The sequence below is a fragment of the Odocoileus virginianus genome, chromosome 4 (genome assembly GCF_023699985.2).
Source record: "Odocoileus virginianus isolate 20LAN1187 ecotype Illinois chromosome 4, Ovbor_1.2, whole genome shotgun sequence".
In the NCBI taxonomy this organism is placed as follows: domain Eukaryota; kingdom Metazoa; phylum Chordata; class Mammalia; order Artiodactyla; family Cervidae; genus Odocoileus; species Odocoileus virginianus.
Window position 1 is genome coordinate 47,478,921 of NC_069677.1, and position 14,483 is coordinate 47,493,403.

At 47.5% G+C, this 14,483-nt stretch overlaps 1 protein-coding gene across 4 annotated transcripts in view; it reads right to left on the bottom strand.

Annotated features, from left to right (window-relative positions):
• Window positions 1–14,483, bottom strand: part of LOC110130659 (schwannomin-interacting protein 1) — an 846,110-nt gene that overhangs the window by 134,260 nt on the left and 697,367 nt on the right. For 2 of the 4 annotated variants that reach the window (XM_070466509.1, XM_020882813.2), the window contains one exon: window positions 11,537–12,229. In XM_070466509.1, the coding sequence (XP_070322610.1) occupies window positions 11,537–12,229 (693 nt within the window). Of the gene's footprint in view, window positions 1–11,536; window positions 12,230–12,443; window positions 12,597–12,749; window positions 12,842–14,483 lie in introns of those variants that run through there. The other 2 variants (XM_070466508.1, XM_070466507.1) reach the window with 2 other exon arrangements.

Consider the following 14,483-nt stretch of genomic DNA (forward strand, 5'->3'; position numbering starts at 1 on the left):
GCAGAAATCAGCTGCTGACTAATGCATTGCTCCCTGTAATCCATAAAAATTGAAGCTTTTTTTTTTTTGTATACTGTGCTAATACCCCAAGGAAGATTCGCAATCAGTTTCATGAGCCATAAATATTAAGGAAAGACATTGAAAAATAGAAAAAGAGAGAAAGATGAACATGATATTGTTGATGGTGGATATACCAGAAAGCCCAATTACAAATATAAAATATTTGGATGGAGATACAGGGTTATCAGTAAAATGGACATATACAAGAGGTAATTATTAGGAAATCTGATATACAAAGCTAGACTGAAGAAAACTGGTAATTTTTTCACTTCCAGTAAGCTTTGGTTTAAGAATAACCTCATGCCAGTTAAACATAACTAAAAAATATTTCACAAGTACTTAAATTACCATCAACCTGAACAAGGGGCTGAACAAGACTGGTCAAGTTCATTCCTATCACCTGACTGTTGCCTAATCTAAATCATCACCTTTTGAATCAGATATACTTTACTGAGTAAATACCATGGAAGTAGGAAAAATTGAGAATAGCTTAAAATAACACAAATATTAAAAAAATAGGTCAGGTGGAGAAAACAAAATTAGGTTAAAGTATTTATGAATGAAAACAGAGTGAAACAAGTGATAAAGATTGGTGACAGCACATGCTGGACATAATTAACAAAGAAATATATAGGAAAATAACAGAATCATTCACAAGAGTGAAATAGCAATCAGATCAAACCAAAACAAAGCAGACAAACCAAGAACATCTGGAATAGCGAGCACCCTTAGGGATTTGATGAAGCTTGGCAAGTGAAGGCGAGTTATCGCAACTCTTCTGGACCTGACAAGAGTGATGGCTCAGTTTTACAGATTTAACTGGAAGAGTAAGAAGCATCATACAGGCAACAGAAAAATCCAAACACATCTCCCTTCCCTGACAGCCATTTTTCCATTCCTAGTTCTCACCCATATTCTAATGACGCCAGAGTCCTAATGGCGACTATTCCATGGGCTGCTCCTGAACTCCACAAATACCTCTCTTTCTAGGCGATTTCTTGGTTTTTGTCATTTTGCTCTTTTGGACGCTCATAATAAACGAGCACTTGAAACTCTGTGCTATGCTGTGCTTAGTCGCTCAGTTGCACCCGATTCTTTGGGACCCCATGGGCTGCAACCTGCCACGCTCCCTATCCATGGGGCTTCTTCAGGCAAGAATACTGGAGAGGGTTCCCTCCTCCAGGGATCTTCCCAATTCAGGGATCACACTCAGGTCTCCTGCACTGCAGACGGATTCTTTACCATCTGACCCACCAGGCAAGCCCAAAACTCTGTCTAGATAAAACAAAAATCAGTTTCAAAACAAAATCAATCAGCTTGTTGAGTGAGTAACAGAGCTGTCTTCTCTCCTCTGTCCTTTTGAACCCAGGCACCTCCTCAAGGCCTGACAGTCAATGGGCAGATTGTAAATAGAAGTGATGCAGGCAAAGGCGAGCCCTCACCCTCGCAGCTTCCTCCTCTGTCTCCTGGAGCGCAGGTGGGTCCTTGCAGGCTTCTCAAGTGCCAGTGAGCCCTGAACCCCTGAGAGGAGAGGACTGCATGTCCCCCAGTGCTGGAAGGGAGGCTGGACAGTCAGAGAAAGGTATTTACAGATGAGAAAGGACAGAAAAAAAAAAATCTGTCAGCTCAAGGACAGCATCGTTCTGTTGGTAGAAATACACACAGTGATGAGCTAAACTCTGAATGGAAGAGACCAAGTTTATAAAAGAAAAAGAGAAATAAAATGAAACTTTTCTATCAGGTGATAAAAATTAGAATCTACTTCTAGTCATGAAGCTCTTAAGTGATGAGGCTGGATCTATCCTCCAATTAAGTTGTGAAAAGACTTTCTTTAAGGAAAAAAAAAAGATAGCTGAAGGGGACAGAGTTCATTAAAAGTGGAAACTGTGAATCAGGTGACCTGAGACTGGGTCAGTCCTGGGTTGAGGAAGGTGGGTGAAGATGGTTAATCATCATAAGCCAGTTTTCTCCTCTGAAAGTGGTGAGGGTTTGATGAGTTGACCTCTGAGATCCTTTCTATCTTTAAAATCTTACTACTTTTCTATTAAAAATGCTCAGTTTCATAATTGATACTCGAATTTCTCCAAAAGCTATGTGCAAAGTAATCTCCTAGTGACTGACAGTATAAAAGCAGTAAGTGTGTAAAGCGTCATCAGTCCTAAGAGCTCAAGGAACATAAAGCGCCTAAAGAAAAACATTTGCAAAGGCCCTTGTTGTTTAAAAAAAAAACAAATCTTAGGATTGAATTTCAGAGGTAAGAAAACAAAACCATTCATGTCTTTGATGCAAAGGTCCAGGAGTAAAAGCAAATTTCTTTTAAAATGCAAATGTAATGTCACAGAGTTTAGAGAAGCTCTTAAAGAAGGACCTGGAATTACTATTATTAGGACTGTGACTAATTTATAGTCCTATGAATTAGTTCATAGTATAGCAGCTTTGAGCAAATTTAAAAACTAAACAGGTGGTACAAAATGCATTAATACAGATAACAAGCAAGCATCCATCAAATTGCTACTCCTCGGAAAATGCCCAAGACTGTATACGTATGTGTTTGAAGGGGAGAAGGGATTTAAAATAGTGGGGCAGACAAGAGACATACCCACAAAAAGAGAATGCCTGGAAGCAGAAATTGACAGATATGGTCTGAGTTTTGTTGGGGATGAGCCTTTGAAAGCCTAAGAATGAGAAAGTGGAACACAAGTGGAATAAGAAGTTCAGAAGAGAAGTTGCTCAGAGCTGAGATGATCAGGTATGGCTTCCCAAAGAGGTAGGGCCCTGAGTCAGAGCAGGCCTTGGAGAAGATAGCGCTGGACTGTTTCGTGGCCAATAATGTCTGGTCCTGCTACAGAGGAAAAGGCTCGTGCTGGGCTTTCCTGGGAGTGAAGTCACAAGGAATGCTAGGCGAAGGATCTGGAGCTGAAAGTGCAGGCTGAGCTAGAAATGGATGGAGGAAGGTGATGTGATGTCAGTGGTGAGATGCTCAAACAGCACAGTGAATGTGTGATGAGCATATCTGCATCTGTTTTTCAGATCTGCACCATGACAGTGCTCCTCAGAATGTTCTAAAGGACCATGATGTGCAAACCAACTGGTGGGCATTGATTTCCTTTACTACAACTGCAATATTTTCCAAAGGTTCTTCTGCAGCAGGGTGAACTATCTGATGGTAGCTGAAATACACAGAGCCTGAAAACCTACGGGTTTACCTGCAACCTATTTTTTTTTGGAAAAGCCAACCATATTTCTTTCTTGAGTTACATGGTAATGGACAGAGCAGCCTTGCAGCTCTTAAACAGGAATCAACATAAATTAGAAAAGCCGACAGTGATGACACTAAATATTTCAAAGTAAGGTTGATACACAGAATACAGTTAGCCCCAGTCATTTCCAGTTATGGTTAAAATTTTCAAAAAGTGATTGTAACACTGTCACGTCATGCTCTCTAAGAAGGATAAATGGTAACTGCAAGCCACTCAGAATGTTTTCACTGCGGTGTCCCAGGCTGAGGAATCACGTAACTTGTTAAACACAAACTTTACTATATTTTGCAGGAATAATAAAGACCTCTTAATTTAGTCTATAAAAACAGGAATTCATGTAATTTAAACATAGCCTAAGTAACTAAGGAAACAAACTACTTAGCCATTCAAAGCTACTTTAGAGGTGTCGTTGATGGAGGAGTAACTAGGTTGTAATTCTTACAGAATAATACACTGGAAACAACCTGTAATTAGTACCATTCTAGGAAGAAATGTAGGTAATTTAAAGTTTTCTACTTGTTAATAGTACAAACAAATAAAAAGACAAACTGCTTTCAAGTACTTTAGAAATAACTTCACCAGGAGAATCTACTTTCAATTAACATGTCAATTAAAATTATTCTTATCTTCTCATTAAAAGAGGGAAATGCACCTGTCATCGACAGTAAAAAAAATAATAAAATGGCGATTAAAATGTTTCAGGTCTACAACTAGAATTCTAATTTAAAAACGAGTCCTTTTCTTTTTCTGAACAATGGGTGTAATGACTGCAGGTTGGATATAAGATGTGATCCTGGTATTTTGCTGGGGTTTTCTCTTAAGGCAGAGGGGAGCCATTACCCCAATCACCTGAAGAGAGATGTCCTGCCAGTCCCCAAGAACATAGGAGGAATACAGCAAATGGTGGGAGAGGAAGTCGACATCAAACTGGGCAACTTCTTTAGAAAACAGGCAACTTCTCAATGTGAAAAGATGCTCAACATCACTCATTATCAGAGAAATGCAAATCAAAACCTCAATGAGGTACCACTACATGCCAGTCAGAATGGCTGCTATCCAAAAGTCTACAAGCGATAAATGTTAGAGAGGGTGTGGAGAAAAGGGAACCCTCTTACACTGTTGGTGGGAATGCAAACTAGTATAGCCATTATGGAGAACAGTGTGGAGATTCCTTAAAAAACTGGAAATAAAACTGCCATATGACCCAGAAATCCCACTCTTGGGTATACACACCAAGGAAACCAGATCTGAAAGAGACACGTGTACCCCAGTGTTCATCGCAGCACTGTTTATAATAGGCAGGACACGGAAGCAACCTAGATGCCCATCAGCAGACGAATGGATAAGGAAGCTGTGGTACATATACACTATGGAATATTACTCAGCCGTTAAAAAGAATTCGTTTGAATCAGTTCTAATGAGATGGATGAAACTGGAGCCCATTATACAGAGTGAAGTAAGCCAGAAAGATAAACACCAATACAGTATACTAACGCATATATATGGAATTTAAAAGATGGTAACGATAACCCTATATGCAAAACAGAAAAAGAGACACAGATGTACAGAACAGACTTTTAGACTCTGTGGGAGAAGGCGAGGGTGGGATGTTCTGAGAGAATAGCATTGAAACAAGTATACTATCAAGGGTGAAACAGATCACCAGCCCAGGCTGGATGCATGAGACAAGTGCTCGGGGCTGGTGCACTGGGAAGACCCAGAGGGATCGGACGGGGAGGGAGGTGGGAGGGGGGATCGGGATGGGGAACACATGTAAATCCATGGCTGATTCATGTCAATGTATGGCAAAAACCACTACAATATTGTAAAGTAATTAGCCTCCAACTAATAAAAATGAATGGAAAAGAAACACAAAAATAAAAAACTTCTCAAACAGTTAAACACACACCTCTCATACGGTCCAGTCATTCCACTCTAAGGTATTTTCCCAAGAAAAGTAAAAGAATATGTCCATGGAAAGACTTGTATGTGGATATTCATGACACTTTTATTTGTAACAGACAAAAGCAAATAAATGAAACAACCCAAAGGTCCATCAACTGGACAATACAGTATATCCATTAAATGGAACTCTACTCAGCAGTCAAAAGGAATGTGCTATTAACACACCCAACAACACAGACGAAGCACAAAATAATTATATGCTGACTGAAAGATGTCAGACAAAAAAAAAATGAGTGCATGTTATATAATTCCTTTTACATTAGTTTTAGAAAATGCAAGCTAACTCATAGTCATAGAAATGAAGTCATCAGTTGCCAAGGGACAGAATGGGGGGATTACAAAGCAGCATGAGTATACTTCGGGGAGTGAAAAATAGGTTCATTACCTCAACTTTAGTTATGGTTTCACAGGTGTACACATAAGTCACCACTCATCAGACTGCATACTTCAAATGGACAGTTAATTGTATGTCAATTCTGCCTCAATGGAGTTTTTTTTTTTTTTTTTTAATAAAAAATCAAAAGGAGAAGTCAAAGGGAGAAAAAAGGAGTGACCTTCCAGAGGTGGAAAAGGCTCAACATGAAGTATCACAAAGCCTGAGAAAATGTCACAAAAAGACCATTGAGAAAAAGGGGTGAAGTCATACTCCATTTAGGAAGAGGAGTAGGTTGAGGCAGTGGGCACCCCAACTCCACGTGGGGTGATGGGGAGACAGAAGAATGATACTGTGACAAATTAAGGTCCTGGAGAAGCAGGAGAAAGGGAAAGCCAAGCACTTGGGACTGTGTTCAGAAGAGGGAAACAGGAAGAGAAGTTCAGGTTTCCCTGAGTTGTCCATACCAGTTCCCACGGAGTAGGCAGGAAGACAATGGGCTTTCCTGGTGGCTCAGATGGTAAAGAATCTGCCTGCGATGCGGGAGACCTGGGTTCAATCCCTGGGTTGGGATGATCCACTGAAGGAGGGCGTGGCAACCCTTTCCAGTATTCTTGCCTGGAGAATCCCCATGGACAGAGCCTGGTGGGCTACAATCCATAGGGTCGCAAAACATTGAACATGACTGAGCAATTAAGCACAGCACAGCACAATGAACATATGGGGGCAGGACGCACATGACTCGGTACTCTAGTCCTGGGTTGTGTGAGGCCCTTGAGTTTACCAGGAGCCTTTACACGGCTGCAGGCGCAGGGCAGGACTGAGAAACACAGGGACACGGGATGGGGGCGAGGTCTGGCCACCGAAGGGGGGGCTTCGGGGAGTAGTTCTGGTTGTTGGATGGACCCTCACCCCCCACCCAGCCCCTCCATAGTGCCAGGCATCTCTGGGGCCCAAGGGAGCTACTGGGGATAAGGCAGTGGACTAAAGTGACCTCGCTGCCCTCAAGGATCTGACATCAAGGTGAGGGGCTGGGCCATCTGAGGCCAAGCAGGTTTGTGCCGGAGTAGCCCGGAGACGACAGCACGGAGTCAGGTCACCAGAGGCTCCTTCAAGACTCCCCAGGCCCCTCCTGCTCTGACACCAAAGACAGTTCCCAGGAGCATCCACGGTCCTTCTCCTCCACTGGCAGCAAAAGAGATTAGCTCCTGGAAACTGTCACAAAGTTAGGGTCAGCCCTAGGTTTTACATCCTACCCAAACACTTTGTTTTTAAATTTGCCTCTAAATCTTCCCTAGATTAGAGACAGCTGATCGTCAACACATCTTTGTGATCTCAGTCCTTCGTTTTGAGCCTGTCACTGTAGGTGAGAGGAAGAAAGAGGCATGAACAAGGGTGAGGAGGCTGTCACTGCTTTGATGGACAGAACTCAATATTATTCCATTCAAACCAAACCAAACCAAAGCCTGTCTGTGAGAAGAGACTCAAAAGTCATGGGATTTTGATGATCTCCTAGTTTACTTGTCCTTAACACTGAGGAAACACAAGAGAGGACCCGTCCACCCTTTAAGTTATTTCAGGAAGGTGGAAGCTCTTTCCTTTTATTTCAATTAATTTTAAGCATCGAAAGGAAAAAAACCCAATCTAGCATCAGAAGAAAGAACAAAATCCCTTTCATGATTTTCTTACTGGCAGCTTCTGCAAATCACCTGCAAATTAACCTCTCTGAGCCTCAATTTTCTCAACTGTACAATAAGGGGGCTGGTTTTTAGGTCTGGGGCATGTGAGTCTTCTAAACACTTCAGTCATTCATTTAATATTCAAGAACTATCACAGATACTAGGTTACAGCAATAAAACAATGCAGGCTAGCCCACTGTACTCCAATTCTAAAAAGACCAAAAATGAAGAACTGAATAAGATCATGTCAGGCAGTGACAAGCACTAAGAAAATACACAAGGAGTGCCTGGTTAGAGGGTGGGGTGCCTTAGTCTGCACTTGGAGGGGGGCTCCGGGACAGCCTCTCTGAGGAAGGGAGTTGAGTACAGCCTGGGAGGATGACGAGGAACCAGTCACTTGATTCCACACAGAGCTAACAGCTTAGGCAAAAGTCATAGGTGGGAATAGCTTATTTGGGTCTCCTCACAGGGGAAAAAGAGGTGCCCTTCTTTTTCATTATACCCTTCCTCTCAGTACTATGTATTAACTTCACTTAAATATATTTGCACACAGCCCTTTTTAAAAATGGCTTATTATTTATGGCTGTGCTGGATCTGGAGAAGGCAATGGCACCCCACTCCAGTATTCTTGCCTGGAAAATCCCATGGACGGAGGAGCCTGGTAGACTGCAGTTCATGGGGTCTCGAAGAGTTGGACACGACTAAGCGACTTCACTTTCACTTTTCACTTTCATGCGCTGGAGAAGGCAATGGCAACCCACTCCAGTGTTCTTGCCTGGAGAATCCCAGGGACGGGGGAGCCTGGTGGGCTGCCGTCTATGGGGTCGCACAGAGTCGGCCACGACTGAAGCGACTCAGCAGCAGCAGCGCTGGGTCTCCGCTGCTGCACGGGCTTTAATGCACTCGTGGACAGCAGGGGCTACTCTCCAGCTGCAGGGTGCAGGCCTCTCACTGCAGCGCCTGCGTGCTAAGTCGCTTCAGCAGTGTCCCACTGTTTGCAACCCCCCGGACACAGCCCACCAGGCTCCTCTGTCCATGGGATTTTTGCAGGCATGAATACTGGAATAGGTTACCATGTCCTCCTTCAGAGGATCTTCCCGACCCAGGGATTGAACTCTCATTTCTTACATCTCTTGCACTGGCAGGCAGGTTCCTTACCACTTGCGGTGGCTTCTCTTGTTGCAAAGCACAGGCTCTGGGGTACACCGACTTCAGCAGTTGCATCACATGGGCTCAGTAATTGAGATTCCCAGGCTCTAGCACACAGGCTCAACAGTTATAGTGCTTGGGCTCAGCTGCTCCGGAGCATGTGGGATCTTCCCAGACCAGGGATGGAACCCGCGTCGAACCCACGTCTCCTGCATTGGCAGGCAGATTCTCCACCAGAGCCACCAGGGAAACCCGCACACAATTTTTTATTTATTTATTTTTTATTGAAGGATAATTGCTTTACAGAATTTTATTGTTTTCTGTCAAACCCACACACAACTTTTTAAGGAGGTGCAAAAACTAGCACTTGATTTGAGCAGTTCCTTCAAAACAGACTTCTTCCACACCAACTCCTTTGTGCCTCTCAAGCTTCTGTCCTCAGGGTTATAAATTCTCACACTATTCCAGGCAGGAGTAAACAGGATTTTAATCAGCGTTTTCCATCCTTTTACGACAGTGATCCACAGTGCTACAGAAATCTTAATTACACTGTGACCCAGTGTCCACATACAACTGAAATAAAACTTTTTAGAAAATCGGCCATTGTAGTACATTCTATTTAATTTTATTTTTTTAAAAGGTGATAAGGTGATTTCATGGAGAACTTACAGTTTGAAAATCACTATTCTAACCCAACAATGACTAGTAGTTTTGTTCAAATTTTTCCAAACTGTGGAAAAATTCAATATTCAACAACCTCGAAGGCCATTTCCCCCTCCCTTTTCCCTGCACACATACTTGCTTTAAAGCAAATGGAACCCAAATTTCTGGGAAAGAAACACCCAGTGGGGACATCTTCAGGACAGTGAGAAAAGGAAGGGGGAGGAACCCACACAAGCAAACTGTTTACTAGGGGAGAAGACAAGACACCTCAGGTGTCAAAGATGGCCCAAGAAGGAAAGATTCAGTCTCCACAATAGCTAAAAAGGAGTGTGTGTGTGTGTGTGTGTGTGTGTGTGTGTGTTGGCAGAAGCAGGTCTATTAGGTGAGCCATTAGATTTTAAGTTTCTAGAAGGAAGTCAATCTAATCTGTATCCCTACCTTGCTCATCATAATTCCAGGCCTATGTGGACAGATGTGTCACTGCAGCCCTGAGAATCAGACTTTGAATTTAGCACAGAAGTCACGAAGAGTCCCTTGGATAGCAAGGACATCAAACCAGTCAATCCTAAAGGAAATCAACCCTGAATATTCACTGGAAGGACTGATGCTGAAGCTGAAGCTCTAATACTTTGGTCATCTAATGCAAAAAGCTAACTCCTTGGAAAAAGATTCTGAGGCCGGGAAAGATTGAGGGCAGGAGGAGAAGGAGATGACAGAGGATGAAATGGTTGGATGGCATCACCGACTCGATGGACTTGAGTTTAAGCAAATTCCAGGAGATAGTGAAGGACAGGAAGGCCTGGCATGCTGCAGTCCATGGGGACCCAGAGTCAGACACAACTTAGTAACTGACCAACAACAACATGGGTGCTCAAGAACATTCTGAATAATGGAGCTCATTGTCAAATTAAACCCTAACTTTGCACGTATAACCCAATGATTACATTTTCCTGGAATGTAAAAATGTCAGGCCATAGTAAAAGAAACTTTTTATCTTCAAGTCACTGTTTAAGTCCAGGGAGCTTAATCAGGTATTTTTTCTCAGCACCAAGTGGGAGAAGGATGTTTTGAATTGCAAGATACAAGAGCAAGTACTGGCTGTAATGGAAAGATTCTGTGTCTGCTAGTGGCCATGGTAAACAGCTGGGATTAAAACGAGTGTGTTAATTTAATAGGTAGTTTCTCAAGGGACACTAACCAATAGGCTCTGTCAGCCAAGGGCTCTCTCTCATAGAAACCACGCCAATTTCTCTGTGGAACACAGTTACTGTCCTTACCCCTGAAGTCAGAAGTGCACGCACCCAATTTCCAGTAGCCCTGGGGCCGGGAAGCCAAAAATTACACCTGCAAGCAAGCATTCTCCTAGCCTGCCACACAGCTGCCACACACAGAGAGACCCTCATTTAAACTGTGTACCCTTCAACCCCATACACGATCGTCATTAATGACTGCAAATTACAACTGTTGCTTTCTCCCAAAACAGTGATAAATAGAGGAGCTACTTTCAAAATGCTGTTCTTTTAAGTCATTTATCTGCTCTCCTCTCGGGGGCAAAAAGAGATGTTGAGACAAGTGTGAACCTGCCAGAGCTTCTTATTATAGATGCAGCCCTCCTTCCCTCCCTCTCTTTTCCACTCCAGTACCCTTTCCTCTCTGGGTTTCCTGACCGAGGCATCAGCCTCTGGGAAGGAACCGCAAGTGGCTTCTTATCAAAACTAGGAGGGATTCACCGGACAGTGGGGTGAGTCAGCCTACAGAGGAAAGAACCACTCCCTTATCCTAGCAGGTCAACAATAAGTCGGGTTTCAGAAAGGAAAGAAGTCTGAGGAGGGCGGTCAGCCCATTCCAATTCAGGAGCATCCGCACACACGTCAAGAGGGAACAACGCGTGCTGCCTCACCGGAGGTGTGGGCAGGCGAATGCATGCTTCTACGCAGGGACAGCCTATATATGGGCGAGACATCAGTGGCAGCGAAGGGAGACCTACCACGCTTGACAAAGCCACAAGTATTACGACTTGAAATATCACCCGCAGGGTACCGGCTTCGGTGCCAAAATCTCCCCGGATTTATTTTCAGGCAAGTGACTCACAGTCTCGTCTCCATAAGTAATTCCATTAAAATGAGTCGCCAGTTCCACTAACCCGACTTTCCGCTGCCCTCTGTCTGCCCCTCCCTCCTCTCCGCCCATCCTGCAAACCCAGACAGCTCGGAGACTGAGCAACCCTACCCCGAGGAAGCAGAAGGCAGCCTTCCCGGCCCGGCCCCCACCCTCCCGGCAGAATGAATGGGGCCGGCGGCTGGCGCGAGCGCAGGGAGGGCGCGTGCGGGCCGTGCGCGGGGTGGGTACGTGTGTGCGCGCGTGAGCACGCACCCCGGCCAACTTACGGAGGTGGAGTTGGTCCTCGCCTGGCCTTGGTTCCGCACCTCCTGCTCCCGGAACTGCAACCCGGCCAGATGCTTCTCCAGCGCCTCCCAGTCCATAGGGGGAGCCGGGGGCTCCTCAGGGACGCACGTCCTGCTGTCCGTGGGCTGAAGGCAGAGGCCCCCGGCTGCCGGGCCCCGGCCGCCGCGCCGGCCCCCTGCCGGCTGGGGCTTCTGGACCGCGCGGCGCGGGGCCCGGGAGCCGCTCGGCCGGCCGGCCACCACCACGTTGCCATTGTGCCTGAGGTCCTGGGGGTCGTGCGGGTGGAGGTTGCCGTTGGGCACCGGGGGCGGCATGGCGGTGGTGGCGCTCCTGCCCCCGCCGCTGCGGGGCCCGGCGCTCACGTCCCCCGGCTCCCGGGCCGGACAGCGGTCATCCCTGTACCCTCGCTCGTGGCGCCCGTCCTCCTCTTCCTTCTCCTCCCCGTCCTCCTCCGGCGCCCACTCATCAATCACCTTCTTCTGGTAGACCGGGAAGGGCTCCTCATAGTCCTCCAGGGCAGACACCAAGTCCAGGCTGCCCCCCGGCGACGACGAGGATTTGCACTCGGAGCAAGGGGTCACTTTGGTGGAGTTGGACTGCGAACTGGCGCGGCTGCTGCTGCTGCTGCTGCTGCCGGCGTCACTGCCTAGATCCATCCCATCCTCTCGGTAATCCTGGGGGGAGGAGGCAGAGAGAGTGAGCCGCTGGCCGAGCCTGCTCCGGCCGCCCGCCGCCCGCCGCGAACGCCCCGGCCCAGCAGTGCCCCGCGCCCGCCAGTCTGGAGGTGCGCCCCCGAGAAGGCGTCGGGGTGGGAGCCGGCACCGGCTTGAGGCTTCCCTCATCGCATCCCTTCCCCTGCGACGAGCGGATTTCCTCCGGGCAACTGACCCTCAAATCAGCAAAGGGGGTGCCCAGGCGCTGGCGCGCAGACTTTTCATAAGAGGGGCCCCTAGGCGCGCGTGGACTTTTTTAACCATTTTGTGCCGGGTGCGCCCCCGCACCCCGCTCCAGGGATTCTCCGAGAACCAGACACTTTCCCAGCGAATTCTAATTCCCTGGGGGCGGGGACCAAGAAGAGGGTGGGCGGCTACTAAACTCGCACCTCGCGCTCGGCGCGGAGACCACCCCCTACCCGGCCCGCCCCGCCCCCGCCGGCGGCCGGGAGGCCGGCTCCGCTAGCGAGCTGAGCTTTACTTTCTAAGGAACCGCAGGCAGCTCGGAGGTCTCACTCTCGCCTCCGCGCCCCTCGAGCCAGCCCCGCCTCTGCTCGCCGGAAGGTTCCGGGTGGGGGGCACTCTCGGCTCCCACCGAGCAGGGTGGCCCCCGCCGCCCTCAAAGGTGTGCGGGGCCGGGGCGCGGCGGCCGTAGCTGCAGGCGCCGCCGCCGCCGCCCTGGGGGAAGGAGGACGCGCCCTGCCGGCGCGGAGCGGGTCCCGCCACCGAGCATGCCCAGAGGCTGCCGGGCGCGGCGGAGTCCGCTCTCCCGGCTTTCTCGGCTGCAGGCTGGGGCGGGAGGCCGGGCGGGGACGGGGTTGGAGGGGCCGGGAAAAGGCCCGAGGGAAGGGGACTTTGGGGCTTTAGGGACGCAGACATGGCCACTTGGCAGGGCTGGCGCCCTGGGGAGTGTGGTGAATTTTAACCCCCAGACACACTCATATTTCCTGCTCGCGCGTCAAGCCCTCTCTGCGGGGTTCATTACCCCGCCTAAACCTCCCGGCACCCCGAAGCGCAGGCCCCTGTCTCCTAAACCCACGCGGAAGTCCCCGGGTGACCCCTTGCAGGACCTCCCTCCCCCTACACGCGCACATACACAAGCCCATGTGGGAGCCCGAGTGACGTGTGCTCCGTGGTCATGCACCATCATTTCCCTTCCACCTTCCTCCTCCCTGCTTCCTCTCCCTCCACCGCCCAGCTCCTGTCGCCTGGCTCCAGCCTCCCCTTCCAAGTTCAGGCTGTGGGTGGGACCTGTTGCTTTAGCACACGTTTTCTTTCCCTTCCTGGCTGCTCGCTGAGGATGACCTGTGAGAGGTGTGTGTATGAGGAACACAGGAGTGCAGATGGGACTAGTAGACGGCATGGAGGTGGGGAATCTGTTCTAAAGGTTTGGGCATGCCTCCGAATTCCCCCTTGGCCACCTCCGATCTAGGAGACTTTAAAGGAGGGGAAGAGGTGGGTGTCAGGTCACATGCCGCCTGGCTTGGCTTCCTTCAGTTTTTTCGGAAAACCGAGTCAAAGAAACCTCTGCTGGGTTTTTCAAAACACTGCAACGGCGTTAGTTTGTTAGCTCATCCTCTTTAGGAACAAGGTTTTATGAAATGAAAGAACTGACCCTTGGAAAAAGGAGGTGGGTCACAGAGCATCTTTTAAGGATTGAGAGTTTCCTGTGAACAAACTGTTAGCCAACTCTGGGGAAGAAGGAAATGCCCTCTTTTCTGATTATGAAAAACAGTACTTGGGACTTAAGTGTTCTTCCACAGACCAAAAAAAAAAAAAAAAAAAGATACACGAGGCGAGGGATGTAACTAGGTGCAGGGGTGGGGGGGTCCCATATATATATATTTAATTTATAGATATGAAATCACCATGGTGGACACTTAAAACATCTAATAATTTTGTATGTCACTGGTACTTCAATAAAGTGGGAAAAATTTTTTTTTAAGAAAACGAAGAACAAGAAAAAAAAAATCAGTGCTTAATTTTACTACAGATTGGGGAAAGCCAGTTTCCTTGAACTTCCAGATTTGGGCCTGTTACTAATTATTCCCTGTGAATTCTAGTCTGGACCAAGCCACTGCCCTGGCTTGGCACTCTCCAGACAGAGAAAAGGGGGAATGCTTGGAATTCTTTAGTAGGGAGTGGCTGCCACCCTGACATTTCTTCTAAGTCCTAAATGGGAGAGACCCTTTGTTTAAGTGATTTCTGTGAAATG